This window comes from Saccostrea echinata, unplaced genomic scaffold (genome assembly GCF_033153115.1).
Source record: "Saccostrea echinata isolate AGI-Se365-2 ecotype Australia unplaced genomic scaffold, CSIRO_AGI_Sech_v1 ptg000054l, whole genome shotgun sequence".
Classification (NCBI taxonomy): Eukaryota; Metazoa; Mollusca; class Bivalvia; order Ostreida; family Ostreidae; genus Saccostrea; species Saccostrea echinata.
The window spans coordinates 7,842,832-7,860,644 of NW_026889803.1; the positions used below are offsets into that span (position 1 = coordinate 7,842,832).

Here is a 17,813-nt window from a genome sequence, read left to right on the forward strand (position 1 = left end):
AACTGTTTAATCAAAGCAATTACCAGTTCTTGTTATATTAAAAATGATTGAATGATTTATGTGATTTTAAGTCCCTTGCAAGAATTTTTCACTCATACGAGACGTCATCATATGCTGGTGAAGGGCTTCAAATTTAGACCTTTACTCGTCACTCAGGTTCATTGGGCAGTAAGGGTTCTTTTTCGCGCCAACGCCTACCGTGACATGGGCCCTCATTTTATATGCTCTCATCGAAAGACCCGTGATTTTCACCTCTACTGGGTGCTTGGCGAAGGAACAGCCACTACCTACGTTAACTTCTTGTTAACGTCTTAGGTTTGACGAGACGCCGAAAATCGAACCTGGTGCTTCCCAGTCACGAAGCGAGCGCCCTACAACAGGGTTACCGCGACCGGTATGATAACAAAAGAGGAGAAGGTATAAAAATCCATAATGCAAAGAACTTTTTTATTGGAATTTTAAAATATAAAAAAAATAATTATTATTATACATGTAATAATAATGTAAAACTAATAGAACAGTTGACACGAAAGAAAAAGTGGAAGAAAAGACAATTAGAACATATGAAAACAATGACATTTCTGGTTATTTGAATCTGGAATTTACAATTTTGAAACAAGCGACAGGGATTTCAGTCTGTAAGTCCTTTTAAAAGTACAATAAAACTTATTGTTTTTTCTTTATTCAAATGTATTCAGAAGCATTGTCAAATGCCTTTGGTTGAAAAGAAGTATTCAGATATTCAGTAGATGCACGTGGTGTGGCATCCATTCTTAGATATTCACCAGGTGAAACAGAAATTGATACATTTTCAATTGGCTGTGACTGGAAAGAGGCATTTAGATATTCGGTTGATGCATATGGCGTGCCAACCATCTCTGTATAACTACTTGCTTGATCAGGAATAATGTGCACTGTGTAGTTATTTTTTGGGGTTTGTTGTCTTTCCCTGGAATTGTACACTTTCATTAATTTCAAATACCGTATCACAAAAACAAACATCTTGCACGAAGATAAATATTTTAAAAAAAATTAAGAATAATTGACTGTAAAGTTTTTCAAGAAAATTACTTAAATATTGCAAATGTCTAATTACGTTTCATAAATTAATCCTAAAATTTTAAAAATTTGACACAAGTAAATGAAATATTAATTTTGAATTCTTACTTTATATTTCTACTTTTGACAGTCACAATACAACATACGAGCAGGATTAATGTAAAGATAACAACCACAAAGAAAACCATCCAGTGACTTAGTTTAAGATTTCCGATGAAGTCAAATTCTTTTACCGGGCCTTCTGTTACTCCTGTAATAGTAATATACAATTATATTTTATTCAAAACAAAAATTGACATGTGTTAATATATTTTAAATCTTTCAATTACCTTCCAGACAACCTTGTATTTTATCACAGTTGCTTTCCAAACATGGACATTCAAAAGCGCATTTTGGGCCAAAAAACCCCGGCTTACAAGGATGTGAGCAATTAACACCATATGATCCTATACATTCTGAAAGACAATTATACACAGGTCAAGTAAATTCTGCTGATTTTTATCAAGAAGTACCTCCAATCTTTTCAAACGGTCTTTCCTTTCATAAATTTGATTCAAAGTATTTTTAGAGTGATGCTTTTAATGAAAATAGCTATACCTTAAACAATTTTTCTTATGAAGTATGCAAGTGACTAAAACGTAATACTAGTAATGTAGAAATAATGTAGACGAAAAAAAATTCAGGGTAAACCAAACTGAAGCTACGTTTAATGGTGTAAGAATCGACTGATACATATTGCTTTTGTTACTGCCAATTTGTAAAAGATAAAACTATTAAACAAGGATGAGGGTAGCAAAACAATCATTGGCGTTAAAAAAAAATATTTAACTCTGTGAAAAAGAGAAACATTGAAGGTAAAGAAAGATCCTCAACTTTTTGTAAAGACATCGTCTTTTTTAAAAGATCTATCAACATTATGGATGGCAACAAATGAATCAGTTGCTATAACAACAATATGAACTGAAATTACAGGACAACACTTTAGAAATGAAATATCTGTATAACATGTATGCTTAAGGACTTGGGAAAGGACGAGGAATGTAAATTGAAAATATTACATCAGATCTGCAGCGGATTTGCTTATTCGGGGGAGGAAGAACAGAGACAGGTGGAAGCTAGTAGCTACCATACACATACTAAAAACACTGTATTTAAGAAAAATACATATTTCTGGTGTTACTTTCATCTTAGGCTTCATCATAGAAGTCATTTTTTTGTATTGAAGTTCCCCATTAACATTTGTCATTAATCATTGCTTTATTAAAAGTTACATATAACTGCGGCCTACCATGACATGTATTATTTTCCTCATAAAAACTTGTGCAGCATTGTCTTGTTCCACTGTAAAGAAATATAAAATGAAAACTTGTCTTGACTTAATTAAACTGTTTGATATTCAAATAAATGTATCAGTTAATAAACTTAAAACTTACTCTTTTTGCAAACACTTGTTATCCTTGAGAGATACGGTTGTGGCTTGCAGAAAGGAACAGATATTAAGTAGAATTGAAATGAGCAAAACTAAATTTGGTACCATATTTCTGTCCTACAAGTCCTTCAAAGAAGATTTACAGTTTTACGTATTCCTTGAAACGTTAGGAAATCCTAAGGGAATTTATGATAAAGCATAGCTTCATTATATAAGGTACCATATGAACTCCAATATTCCAATTAATATAACTAAGCTTTATTGACTGGACAAGACAAAATTTCCTTATTATTATAAATACAATTTATCATATCCTTGCTCTTTAGATTATTTTGTTCTAGAAACAACGGATATGGAAAATGTTCCAACCCATTTTAGTTACAATATATAAATACATGTTTAGAATGTTGAAATATGATTCTGGGTATTTTAAAAACTAAAGAGATATGTCAATTTTATTGCAAAAATTGAGGAATAAAATGCACTTTAAACATATACTTATATCTATAAATTTCCATTTTACTAAGTATTTTGGTGTCAGCTTAGTATTTTCAAAAGGTTAAGTAAACTATAGTGCTATTTTATTATAGTATCAAAGTTTTCACTCTCACTTTCATGTAAACCAACATTGAGGTCTTGTAGAGTAGGCTTTCCCCTCTAAAATCCCCCCCGGAAAACTGGCTCTAGAGTAGGATTCCCCCCCTCCCCGGAAAATAGGCTCTAGGGTAGGATTTCCCCCAAGGAAAGATGACTCTAGAGTAGGATTTCCCCAACGGAAATCCCACACCAGATCCTACTCTAGTGTACAATTTCTGGGGGGGGGAGCTGGCTATGGGGGAATTTTATTTCACGTGTACAGTGTGCTGATTTCCATCCGTTAAACAAACATGTGATTATGTTAAGATATTATAAAAGAGTTTGATTTCAAAAGTAAAACTTGGACTTACAGCATAGCTTCTAAGTAAATTTATTTTTATAATAAATGTAATTATTTTAAATCCAGCTTTTGAAAAGACAACTTACTGATATTCTACTTTGTTAAATAAAGAAAAACATTATAGAATGTTGAAATAAATATTGTCTTGGTGAGATCAGCAGTGCTGCTTCAGTTTTTGCCATAAAACAACAGTATTTCAAAGCTAGTGAACCTAACTGTATTTAGAAAACTCTACATCGAAAAAAACATCGATCTTAGTCTAGACTGAATATATTTTTTTCTTTAATACCATAGTACTAATAAAAAAAAACATAATATGAAAATAAAGTTGTACTCGTTTTGTAATGCATAGAAATGCAACCTCTTTTAGACATGCAATTCAAAGTGAAAAAAATAGACAAATTTATAGACAAGTTTTTTCTTTCGGTAATTATACGGATAGAATAAGCGGGGGAGGGGGGGATTTGTTCAGACCATGATACAAACACACAAGTATTTGTATCAACATCAACCTTACTATTATTAATGTACATGTAAATATAAGATTAATTATGTGTACATATTAAAGGGTTTTTATCACGCATCTAAATTTCTTAAAAATGAAACACTATTATGTTCTTGAAACATATTATTATCGTTTAATTATGAAAAAATGTTGAAAACGGCCGTAATTAGACGATAAAACGCCCGTAATATAGGGTCCTCGAAGTAAAAATCTCCACTAATTAGATAGGGGTCACGTGGTACTGAAACGTCATAGGTGTCAATGGTCAATAGAACTCGTAAAGCTTATCGTAAGAAAAAATATATTGAATAGATTTTTACGCTAAATAAATAGAATACACAGTATGGCCGGTTGAAATTTTGACATAGACTATATTCCTTTGATTATGGACGGTCAATATTTTAGGTATGAACGTCTAACAGAGAGAAAAAACCCGAAAATATGCCGACAATTGGAGAGAGGTTACCGAAGACGAAGCCGTTGATAACTCGGGACTTCAACTAAACAGAACGAATTACTAAAGTTTAACTTCGTAAACATTTATAAATATGGGAATTTTAAATTCATCTTCATTATTATTTTAATTAATTATAAATAAATAAATCCTGTATATCTTCTATCTGTTCTAGCAGTGAATATCATGTACTAGAAATGACACTTCTTCAATAGCGCCGTACGCCATTACGAAGTTCACAACATTCCTACTAGATTCTGTGCAACTTTTAAAAAATGCATGTTTTTCATTTATTATTTTTTTTAAAAAGTATCTTTCCTTAAAATATTTTATAGGACAGAAAAAAATCGTGATCGATCGGGCATAAACGATTGTTCTGAATGGAGATAAACGCAATCGCATTTGCAGAGAAAGGCCCCCCTTTTATCTCTCGACCAAGTCCAGGAAATGTGGGAAAAAATTCTTCCTAAAACCTTTCTTGTGCACATTTGTGCACCATAAAGCCATAAATTATACCTTACAAGTTATCAATTATTCAATTATCACTTAATTATTTTCTAACAGGTTTAAAAGACACAACAAATGAGCCCTTTTGTATACACAATAAGTACTTCGCTTGACCAGGATTGACACCTATGACGTCAGAGCAATGGCGCGTAACATTGGCGATCAAAATATGCATATTGAGAAATTCAAACTTTGAATCGCTGAAACATCAAAAATATTAATTTTCTAGCAAAGATTTTTAAATATATGATTTTAATAGCATGTAAACTTTGTCATATCAAAAAATTTTGAAACGTGATAAAAACCCTTTAAAATTATTTACCTAATGTACAAACACATTGCAGTCAATATCGGTACAACTTGTTTTTTCTTAATTAATCATATTTAATCTAAATCATTTCACATCTTTCTGTCACTGAAGACCGATAGGGCTAGAGAACTGTTAGCCCTTTTTTGTTTAAAAAATTTCTATGGGATGACTTACGTTATTAACTAAACCTTTGGAGCTACTCTTTTTCTTAAAATACTTGCTCAAACTTATGTGACGTAAAATTCGTGCATTTCTTGATTTTTTTTCTCCTCTAGCGAGTAAAAATTTAATCAAAAAAAAATAAGAATGTACATCTTTGTGAAAGGTCGTATAAGTCTGCCTTAAAATAAAACAAAACAAAAACAAAGTTTATAGACATATTTTATAATTATGAACATTAGCTTGAGTGTTTTTTTTCGGGGGGGGGGGGGTATACATGTTTATAAAAAAGAATTCACTAATTATACTATACTGCCCGTTTTAAAGAAATGATTTATGTTCGTTTCTTAAAACATACACTCGTATCTATGTACATGTACATATTTTATTATCATAAAATATTTCACTTTAAGGTGAAGATCTTACAAACGAAGGGTCCTATAGGTTGTTTTTTTTTTAAATTTTGATAAATGAATTCCTTTTTTTTCTTTTCTTTCTTTCTTTTTTTTTTTTTTTTTTTTTTTTTTTTTTGGATGCTCAATAACTATATAACTATAGCTTGGTTAAATAAGATGTATCGGGCGTAATTGTAAGGTCAATACATTAAAATTACCTTCAAGCTGACATTTTCAATGAAAAATTAAGAAATATACGGGTAGAGATATGCTAGGGTGTTTTTTTTATACCAAAAAAATGAAATACAGATTCCCTACAGTTTCTCAGAAAGCAGTATCTAATATATGTCTTTAAAATTTCTTCTTTAAAATGCTAAAAGAATACGTATATTCTACGGAAGCTCTGGAGGGACACTGACTTACTTGTTATGACTTATTTGTTGTGACTTTTTTGTTGCTGGTTATAACTTAGTTTCACATAGCTATGGAGAACATGTAGCTTGGCTTACGTTTATTATTAAAATGATATGTTTTAGTCCTAGTTTAACTGTACATGTTGTTTTTGATTGATTAATGGTAGTTTAACGTCCAGTACACTTATGATTACTTAATCCTTACCTGTTATATATCTTGTAACTTAGATGTTTTAACTTAATTGTTATTTGTTCATCTTTATTTGGTATTTCTTGTTTCTTAATATTCATTATCTTGTCAATAGTAATAAATTCAAAGGCAAAATATTCCTACGTACAAGATGAAGACTACGTATAGTTTCACAAATGAAGAATGGAATATTTTGCCCTCGAATTTATTTCTAATGACAAGATAAGTTATGTTCATGAGTTCAATCATTATGCACACTGGAAGTTACAAATAAGAATTTAGTATTAACTATTAAGTAACAAAGAATAACAAATAAGAATGAACAAATAACAATTAAGTTATAAGAACTTAGAGACAAAGTATCATAACAGATAAGAATTAATTAAACTACAATTCATCAATCAAAAACCACAGTTAAACTAAGACTAAACATATTTTAATAATGAATTTTAGCCAAAATACACTTTCTCCATAGCTGCATTACACTTAGTGGTAACCAGCAACAAAAAAAGTCATAACAAATAAGTCAAAACAAGTAAGTAAGTGTCCCTCCAGGGCTTCCGTATTATGCACATTGGAAGTTGCAAAAAAGAATTAAGAAAAATCTATTAAGTAACAAGAAATAACAAATGAGAATTAACAAATAACCATTAAGTTATAACAACTAAGTGACAAGATATAACAGATAAGAATTAAGTAATCACAACTGTATTGGACATTAAACTACAATTAATTAATTAAGAAAAACATAGTTAAACTAGGACTAAACATATCATTTTCAAAGAAACGTAAGTCAAGATACACGTTATTCATAGCTACGTTACACTTAGTCATAACCAGAAAAAAAAATGTCATAACAAATAAGTCACAACAGATAAGCTATAACAAATAAGTCATAACAAGTAAGTCAGTGTCCCTCCAGGGCTTCCGTAATATTCAGAATATTTTTAACATGATTCAAAATATCACGCTTCATTTTCTACATATTTCAATTATAGCTGTAAAGTGCAGGGAAAATTGATGGCTTTATAACGGATCCAACACATAAGAGATAGTGTTGAGACATTTTCTTGATCTTTACTTTAATAAAAGTTCCGTGTTGTGTTACCACTCAGAACTAATACAATGGTCTTTTAAGAATGAAGGAAATTCCCCTATATTTCTAGATAGATATTGAACAAAATAAAGAAGTAATTATCTTTAAAGTTGATTCATTAAATGTTTAAATTTAAAACAAAAGACAAAAAAATAATAAAATAAATGTCACCGGGATGTACTTTGGATTGATATTTCTTTTTAAAGGAATATTGAATGTTTTTGTTTTAAATCATCAAAATTAGGTTCAGCAGGTAATATATTCAAATACAAAATTCAATAAATCGATCATAAATGCCTGATGTCATTTACTGTATGATTTTATTTGTCTTTTGAACAGTTGTAATACTCTGTATTTCAAAGAATTTCACACCAATAATGTTATTTAAAGTGCAAGACTTAGGAACACAAGTACTTTAATCAAGCGTTTAGGGATGTGTTAGGGAAATAAACCCTTGTTTATTTATTTGTTTATTTTTGTATTTACCAAAATAGACTATATTAAGGAAATTAAAAATCTAAATGTATGTGAAATTTCTGCTTTTCAGCTAAGAACATTTATGAAGCATGCATCAAAATCAAGTCTGAATGATTTAAAGTATAATGACCCTCTGTTCTGAATTTCATTATCTTATATTTAAAATTCCCAACATAAATTTCCATCAACAACTGTGGCATTAGATTCAAGTGGAAATAGTTTGAATTATGAAGCGGTGCTAACTTTTTAGAAAAGAATTTTATGTCAAACTAAGAAATAAAGAACATTTTCACAAAATGAGCTGAAAGAGCAGCAATTTACTATCATAACATAAAATTAAATATAGGAGGTATATATAAGGTAATAATTAATGTCAAACATAATAAAATCAAATTAGAAAACATAACGAAGCGGTGATATTTAGATCAGAATATACATTATCTAAGTCGGAAAAAAATCTGTAGTTTTTTTTTTTTTTTTTTTGTTTTTTTTTTTTAAGAAAGAGATAGATGTATATACTCTAATTTGTAACAAGTAAAAAAAATGTGCGCAAAAATTTTAGGTCGAATGCAAGAAAAGTTCCTCAAAAATATTGGCAAAAGAAAAGAGGAGTCAATGTTTTCATCATTTCTAAAATGCAAATATGATATGGAATTATTGAACTGGTCATAACGAAAACCTGATAAAACGAACTTTCGGATATTTATGGATTATTTTGTCCGAAAGTTATCTCTCTTATCATAGGGTCGTTATACCTTAAATTCTTACGTCATTTAATTTCTAAACAAAACCACACCATTATATGTCTTAATTTTATCAATAACATACACTTTCTACAAAGTTTCAAAAGTCTTCCTATCGAGATGTTTTTTTTTTCAGATTTGTCCAGAGATATCATCTATGGGTCTTGACTGGAAGGAAACATGTAGAAAGTTTGTTGAGGAGTGAGGGGTAATTCCCGTTCCTAGATCACCATTGTCTCCAGTGTCTAATCTTTCTTTCCGTTCTCTTTTCCTATTAAAAAAAAGTGAGTAATGATCTTTGAAATATCGGATATTTCATATTAAGGAGGTTATCATAAGTATTGAGAATTTTTTTATCAAGTATTTTTTTAGAATCTACACACAAAGCTTAATTAAAAATCAAAACAAAAAATGGGTGTCAATGCGCTTCTTTTGGCGCTACGGAGTATTTAATATGACCTTTTTGCACTGTAATTAAGTCTAACACATCAATTAATTTTTTCAAAGTTTTTCTCTAATATTTTTTATCCAAATAAATTATGGGAACAAACACATGCAGACTTTTTTCATCTTGAATAGTCACATTAAAATTTGTGTCAACAAAAAAGTTTCAAATTACTTCGCATAGTCAATTATTTGACCTTTCTGCACTCAAAATGTCATTTTTCTGGCATTAAACAGTGTTAAAAATTTAACATTCATTTGAAAGTAATGACATTTTTCTGAATTTAAGCAGAATGGTTAAAATTATCTTATATATTTAAGAAAAGAAAATTAAAAGTGGAGATCTGTGATGTTAATTTTAGATATTACTAAAATAGTGTTGATTTTAAGCTTAAATTAAGTAAATTTTTTTTCTGGAGTTATACAATATATTTGCTACATTTGTCAAATAAAATGAAAGAATTAAAGACAGTTAATTCAAAATATAATTTAGGACCAGCATCAAACATTTCACTGCACAAAATAAATCTGTGTGCAGGCTGCATGTAAAAATACTTAATAACAATATTGTAAATACTTCGAAAGAGAAAAATATTAATTGACCATTTTTCTTCTTTAAAAAACCCTTCCGCAACAAAATATAGTTCCTCACTTAATGCTTTCGGTGTGGAATTTAATCATGGGGTTTTTAATTGAATATAGTTTAATTAGTATTGTAGAATCCAAATTTATAGTAAGAACTAAAACATTATGCAGAATCTTTTTAAATGGAGGTGAAGACAAAAATCTGCTCAAAAGCTAAGGAACGGACTTCTCTAACCTACAAAATCAAAATGGAAGTTCACAATGTAATGTATCTCATCAATTAATAATCTTGAGAAATAAATTTTTATTTATCTTTCTTCGAAATTACAACATAGAGAACATATAAAATGCAATAAACATTGATTTAAACAAAGTCTTTCTCTAAGAGTAGCATTTCTTTTAATCGATGCCTACGTTAATTAGTTGGTCATTTGTCACGAAGTTACAGACTCTTTCTACAAACAAAAAAATGGAGGCATGGATGGTATATATTTTTCGGTTAGAATTTAAGAAATTGTGGATTACCTTTCAACAAAATTCACGTTTTTTTTTTTTTTTTGTTTTTTGTTGTTGTTTTTTTTTTTTTTGTTGTTGTTTTTTTTTTTTTTTTTTTTTTTTTTTTTTTTTTTTTTGACGTTCGCCTACAAATCTATACTTTTCTTTATTATTTTTTATAGGACATTTTTGGGAGACTTGAAAATTTGCAGCCTTCCACCAGCGAGTGGTGGCGTCTCCATATGAGTGAAAAACTCTCGAGGGGGGCGGTAAACCACAAACAAACAAAACAAAACTTATATGATATAAAGAAGGAGGGCGCTTTTGATTGACATTCGGCAGGAATCTGGGCGCACTTGAAAAGTGAAAACTTTATTGAACTGTAAAATTAAAATTTAACATTCCTTTGATGTATTATGTTCCCATGAAATAGGAAAGGAAAATGTTTTCCCTGTAGTGTGTTTTTGATTTCCTTGAAAATAACTTGAAACATGGTTAGATGAGTCATTCTGGTACAAAATGTTACATTTTTAAACACGTTTTTCAAAAAATTTGCTATCTCTGGGTCATCTCTCCACGATTTTAAAAAGACATCTGTGTGCATTTGTATTCAAAGAAACGAACAAACATTTGTAAAAAATGGAGAGAAGACCCAGAGACTATAAAAAATGAACTTTTTCCAAAAAAATACCAATGTGTACATGCGTTGCTTTTTTGTCATTTTAAATTCCATATTGTTTGTGTAGCAGTGATAACTCAGTAGTATGCATTACCAGTCCAGCGCACTAAGGAATCGAGAAGTTTTTGGTTCGATCCTCGCATGGAGCAGTTTATTTATTTATTTTTTTTTTTTTAATTTTTTATACAAACAATCAAGTCGTTTATCATTTGAGTTTTATTTACTGATTTATAAGTTTTAAAAGAGATAAAGAAGATGGGCGTGTTTGGCGTGTGATCTGCAGGAATAAGGCGTACGAAACATTTATAGTTTAAATGTCTACGATTTGGTCGGTTGACCACAGCTGGAAATACTTTACAAAGTTACGCACATGGGAAAATGTTACATTCAGTTTGAAATAGTTTGCCAAATTTAATATATCAGTCCGCTTATCTTAATAATTACTACATCTAAAACTTAGTAACGCTTCACATAAATAATAAACACATATAGGGTATAGTTAAATCCAATTACAAGTACATACTTGTATATATTAAAGTATCAGTAGGTTGGAAGAATTGCTTTCGCTTTCGGTGCAACAGAACCAGAATTTATCTATTTGAAAATAAATCAGTTCATAAAATTAAACTGACAAAAGAATTGATTGTTTGTACAAAAAAAAATTATTAACGCTCCATGCGAGGATCGAACCAAAAATATTTCTTTTTTTATTGCACTGGACGGGTAACGCATACAACTGAGCCATCACCGCTAAACACACTTTAAGGTTTTTAAAGCGACAATGAAGCACCGCATTTAAACATTGGAATTTTTTTTGGAAAAAGTTCATTTTTTATCGTCTCTGGGTCTTCTCTCCATTTTTTACAAATGTTTGTTAGTTTCTTTGAATTAAAATGCACACAAATAACGTTTCAAAATCATGGAGAGATGACCCAGAGATAGTAAATCTTTAGAAAAACGTGTTTAAAAATGTAACATTTTGTACCAAATGACTCATCTAGCCAACTTTCAAGTTCTTTTTTAGCAAATCAAAATATAATATCGGGAAAATATTTCCCTTTCCTATTTCACAGGAACCCGATACATCAAAAGAATGCTAAAATTCCATGTGACAGATCAATGAAATTTTCACTTTTCAAGTGCGCCCAGGTTCCTGCCGAATGCCAATCAAAAGCGCCCTCGTTCTTTCAGTTGCACGGGGAGCGAAAGCAATTTTTCAGACCTACTGAAACTTCATTTCATATATCATACCCTATTATCTTGTTAGGTGTTTCTTATTTACGTGAAGTATCAATTGACTGCTTTGTCGTCACTATTAAGATCACAGGACTAAAATATTTCAAATTCGAAAGCTATTTCAATGTAAATCTAAACATTTTCCTATGTGCGTAATTTTGTAAAGTCTGTCCACTTCTGGTCAGCCGACCAAATCGTGGACATTTAAACCACAAATGTTTCGTACGCATGATTCCTGCAGATTGCACGCCAAGTACGCCCATCTTCTTTAGTGCATATTTTGATTTTCGTATCAGGATTTTTGAAACAAACTTGTTTGTAGAGAGTTATTTCTTTCATACATATTCCAGGAACTCTGCGAAATAAAAATATGCATACATCAATATGCATAGTTCTCAATCTTTTTTTCCCCCACAATTTCGAGAAAACGTTATTTCTTATCAAACATTGAGATATATTTACATTATAATTATCTATTTGCATATAAATATAAATTTCCGTTGTCCGCTCATTTTTACCTTTTTATAAAATGAATCTACTGGTAACATGCTAAATGTTACCATGAGGCTTTGTTCTTTTGATCAAAGCGTTGTTCAGTAATAATTTTAATTCAAGATCAATGATACGCAAAGAATTTTATTCACTAACATGATAACAATAGTTCGTTCACTTAAAATAAAAATAACGATAAAAAATCGCATCGACATTTTTTGCTCAATACACAGCCTTAACAGATATAAATATTATTTATCTAATGGAGAGATTTTTGCAGATTTGTCAGAACATCATGATGATACATATAGACAAGTTATCCAAATCTTTACCCCTTGTTTCTATGTCTGACGGTCCCAGCAATAACTAAGAAGACGAACACTATCAGAAGACAAATACTACAGATGATAAACCAGTGACGAAGTTGGAGATTTTTAATGAAGGATACTAATTTTGATGCTGCACTCTTTGAAACTTCTGAAATTTGGTTCCTTCGACTGATGTCAAAAATGTTTGCAGTACTCGTCTCAAGAATTGGGATAGTTGTGTCTGTTGAAATTATACAGTGTATTAGAGATGATAGATAGATAGATGGATGGATGAATATAGATAACTAGATAGATACAGATGGATGGATAGATGGATAACATATACCTTTTGGACAGCCATAGATTTTATCACATTCAGATTCTAGACACTGGCATCGACTTGTGCATTTTGGTCCAAAATAGTTTTGAGGACACGGGCTGGAACAATTTTGGCCATGTGATCCAATACATTCTGAGAAGAAAATGTTTTGGTATTTATAGTGCTTGTGAAGGAATGTTTAAGAATTTTAGTTGATAGATAATGTTTTTATCTTATTTATATATTTATTTACGTATTTTGGTTCTTTAAGCATGTAAAAGTATTAAAATATCCCAAAAATGACATCACCCGTGATTGACTTTTGTTCTTAATTTTATGATGGCAAAAGTGCCTTGAATAATCAAAATCTCCAGTGTACTTTTACGGAAATGAAATATATTGATGTCCAGCCTACCATAACAAGCACCATCCTCTTCAAAATAACTGGTGCAACAGGACATAGTTCCGCTTAAAAATAAAAACAGGTGTAATCTGGTGTTTAAATCTCATGAATCATATGCTTAAGAATTGCTCTTGATATTCAGTTGCTTTTGTCAATTTACATGTATACATGTTAACATGAGTAGTCACAATATGTAGGTCACTTCAAAGAAATATGAACTATGTAAGTGATGCAAAGCCCAGTGCCGGTAGATAGGTCACACGCAGCGCCAAAGGTATACATTGTATGCTTTGACTAGGATGTGTTTAGTGAAAACAATATTGCTCAATCTCAAAAAAAATAAATAAATACAAATCTGTGAATAGGGCACAAAACACGAACCCCAGAAATTCCAGAGGTGGGATCGGGTGCCTTTCTTTCTTTCTCTCTCTCTCTCCATTTTCAGTTATTATAGAATTTTTGTTTTGTTTATTATATTTACAAATGATAACAAAAATGCCTAGGAGGAGTATGCATCCCTTGTCGACCGGACACACCCGCCGTGATCCCTATAAATTGATCAGGTGACAAGTTTTTCCGTAAACAAAGGCCTAAGAATTGGTATGAAACATGACGGCAGAAATACGACCCAATGATAGGTTATATTTACTCGCAAAGTCATTATAACGAATATGGAATTTACGAAATGCTTATTTAAACAAGGTTGTTGAAATCCCTGTAACATCAACTTATCTGTCAGTAGCCTGCCTTGGTATAAAATTTTATCGTACTCAGAGCATACCCTTCAGTATCGAATAAGTTAGGTGACGTTAACACTCTATATGCACGTAATAGCAGAATATAAATTTCTACATAAATAAGGAAAGTTGACGATGAAAAGGTTGAAGTCAATTCGTTTGTCATACAATTAAGGTGTAAGTTGGCGTTTATAGTCAGTAAACATCCAAATATGAAACAGATGTGACAGACAATGATGTCTTTCATTTCTAGTTTAGATGTGTTAGGTTATGCATTTGGCATTGGCTTAAACCTGGCTTTTCTAAAACATTCAAACATGTAACGATTTTATTCGAACACGTTTGCACCAGATAATGATTACTATTACCTGGAAGCGACCTCTGAAGTGAGATACGTGTATAACCAGATCACTCACAAGCATGACAAGGAAGCCGCGTTCAGCATCGGAAACAAGACAGACTGAACGCAGTTTGAGAGGCATCATCCGTGAAAATTTGGATCAGTTAGACTTGTATCTATGGACAAGCATGCAACTACAAGATTGATATCATTTAAACTGTTTAACATTTATCTATACATTTTCAAACCCGTGGCGTATATTCCTTTTTGCTAATGTGTATGCTAACCTGCGACGCAATGTGTGTGTAGGCAAGGAGTGAGTTCCCCCCTCTCAATAAGGAATGGAGGCGAAGGGAGCATTTTTGCGAACTCGAATACATCGACTATTGTCATTTTACCAGTGAAAATAATGTTGTAAACATATTTTCAGATTATATTATAATTTGTAGGCCACTTAACACTTATCATGATATGTAGGGCACTTGAGAACTCTAAACTTATCCTTTTACTCTGCTCCGAAAATATTGAGTAATCCAAATACGAACAATACGTTTAATTTTCTACTAACCAAAAATATTTCCAGTAATTAATATCATTTCCTGCACTAATCATGGACTTCTGTTACTGTCGGTGGTTTTGAATTCTCTGACACAGACTTAATATAACACTTGAATTTCGGCTTTACAAAATGCCAACTATAAGAATAGCTTTGTCATTAAATATTAAGTAAAACTGTAAACGTTGGATAGGTATAAAAGTGCGGGTTGCTAAGAATGCTTTTTTGGCATTTGCAACAAAATAAAATTTATAAAAGAGATTTATTATCAACTCTTCTCCCCCTTTTTTGTCCCTGAGAAGTGAGGTGTAGGCTACAGCCTTTTTGCCTATATGGAAGATACGCCACTGCGGCAACATGTAAGATTTGAACATTTCCCGCGCTAATACATGAATAAAGTAATACTTTTCAATGAAGAGGTAATGTGCGTACACTTTATTTTCAAAATAGTAAATATCTATAGTTCTAATGGCAAAAATAACAAGGACAAAAATGTTTCCATGACATTAATTCAATCATGGAATTTAACAGCAGATATATTAATAGCTATCTATCCCTCTATCTAAGAAGTTAATATACACTGTTGAAGGTTATATCTTTGAGGCTAGACGCTTTATGAATTATTAGTGATCGACAAAATGCTACTTACTCAGGATGCATGCACCAGTTACTCCTCGAAGAAATAGTGGTTTCTTGCCAAGAGTAACACAACAGAGCTAGAAAAGTCAGTATTAAGGACGTTGCCATCTTTACGCTGACATGTTCTTTTGGTGTATATTTTGTGTGCTTTTATGTAAGCATCCGTCGATCGGAAAATGTTTTTCGAGAGGATACTAAATAAATACAGTTATAAACCTAATCAAAAATAGCATTCTTAACTTGATTGTTGAATACAATTTTATTTCCTTATTGTTATATATACATGTATATATACATACATATATTTTAATTGCTATTAGTCGAAATACGTGAACTAAGTTCATGCTGTACCATTATATCAATATAATCTATTGATACCGGATGCAAATTAAATAAAGATTAAATACAGAATACTCTGGATTTTTCATTAACTGCCAATCTGTTGATAAATAATATCAATGTAGGAAAATTTTCCTTTTAAAACACAGAACGAGCAAATGATTCCTGTATGATATTTCAATATTTCCATGCTGGGGAGGGGGGGGGGGGGTCTGACGGGCAAAATATAAATAAACAATGAAACCCTCTAAACTCAGAAAAAAAGGACTAGGATACTGAACTAATTTCACAGAATTTTTTTTAACCATGGCAACATCGCTCGTATACATGTACAACAAAAACTAATAAAGAGAATTATGTATCTTGGTGTAGTCTACTTTAAATGTGTACCAAAATTTATGGAAATCGGACCAATAGTCTTAGGATGAATTGTTTACAATCAGACAACTAGACAAATGGACGGACAAGTAACCATGGCATAGAACCTTTTTGTCTTCTACAGTCGAGCTAAAATTCATAAATCGAGCGTTTATTAAAGAGATATAGGTGGACACTACTTAATGTATTTGTGTACAGTCAAGTCTCGTTAAATCGAACACCAATAATCCGGACGCTTTGCCTTTCGAACGAACATAGTTTACATTTCTATATCTACCAATTATAAAAGATATATTTCATTAATCCGGACCCTTCATCATTCCGAACGATTTGCTCGGGAACACAAGCATCCGAGTTAACGAGGCTCCACTAAATATATAATACACAATTTGGGGAAAGTTTAAAATAAAAAAAAAAACTTACAAAACAAACAATAAAATTTATGATTTTTCCTCTGCATTGTAAATTTACAAGTCAATTCTGTAAGGATACATATTATATTAATTCATAATCTTAATTTAAGAAATGTAAATTTTATATATATATATATATATATATATATATATATATATATATATATATATATATATATATATATATATATATATATATATATATATATATATATATATATATATATATATATATATATATATATAGAGGATATTCAATGTTTTGTAGATGAATATGGAATTTATTTCACGAGTGGGACAGGATTTTTTTTATATTTTCACGAGTGCGAAGCACGAGTGAAAATATCAAAAAACCCTGTCTCACGAGTGAAATAAATTCCATATTCATCTACAAAACATTGAATTTTCTGTTTATTACATTTTCTTTGATTTTCCCTTTGCCTCTGTCTTATCTTAACACAGTGTCATAGGCTTGACGTCATAGTTGAGCGGTTGAGACGTCATAGTTTAGCAGTTGTGTGATTGAAAACATTACATAGTGCGGATTTTAGCAACATATTTATGAAGAAATTTGCAGTTTTAGCTCTATCAAGATGCTTAGGTACTATCTCTATCTTATGACAGGCCAGAAATTATTTTTTACTTACTTTGATATCCTTTCACACTGTGAGAGAATATCATTTTGGTATCCTTTCACACTGTGAGAGAATATCACTTTTATTCAATAAATAAATCACAGTATTTCACTGTTGAAAATGTAATAAATATATATATAA

The 17,813-nt window shown here is 30.8% G+C and overlaps 1 protein-coding gene and 1 long non-coding RNA gene across 2 annotated transcripts; both read right to left on the reverse strand.

The window, feature by feature from the left end:
• Positions 1-1,394: 1,394 nt before the first annotated feature.
• On the reverse strand, positions 1,395-2,586 carry LOC133171551 (uncharacterized). Its single transcript, XR_009718815.1, has 3 exons — positions 2,493-2,586; positions 2,348-2,400; positions 1,395-1,514 (listed from the first exon to the last, which is right to left on the reverse strand). It is a non-coding gene; the product is annotated as an uncharacterized LOC133171551 (long non-coding RNA).
• A 5,896-nt stretch (positions 2,587-8,482) lies between these two features.
• Positions 8,483-16,016, reverse strand: LOC133171678 (N-acetylglucosamine-1-phosphodiester alpha-N-acetylglucosaminidase-like). The gene is made up of 5 exons (XM_061306462.1): positions 15,918-16,016; positions 13,648-13,700; positions 13,260-13,385; positions 12,938-13,154; positions 8,483-8,945 (listed from the first exon to the last, which is right to left on the reverse strand). Exons 1-5 carry the CDS (start codon positions 16,013-16,015, stop codon positions 8,807-8,809), a joined length of 633 nt encoding a protein of 210 aa, XP_061162446.1. The 5' UTR covers position 16,016; the 3' UTR covers positions 8,483-8,806.
• Positions 16,017-17,813: the final 1,797 nt, after the last annotated feature.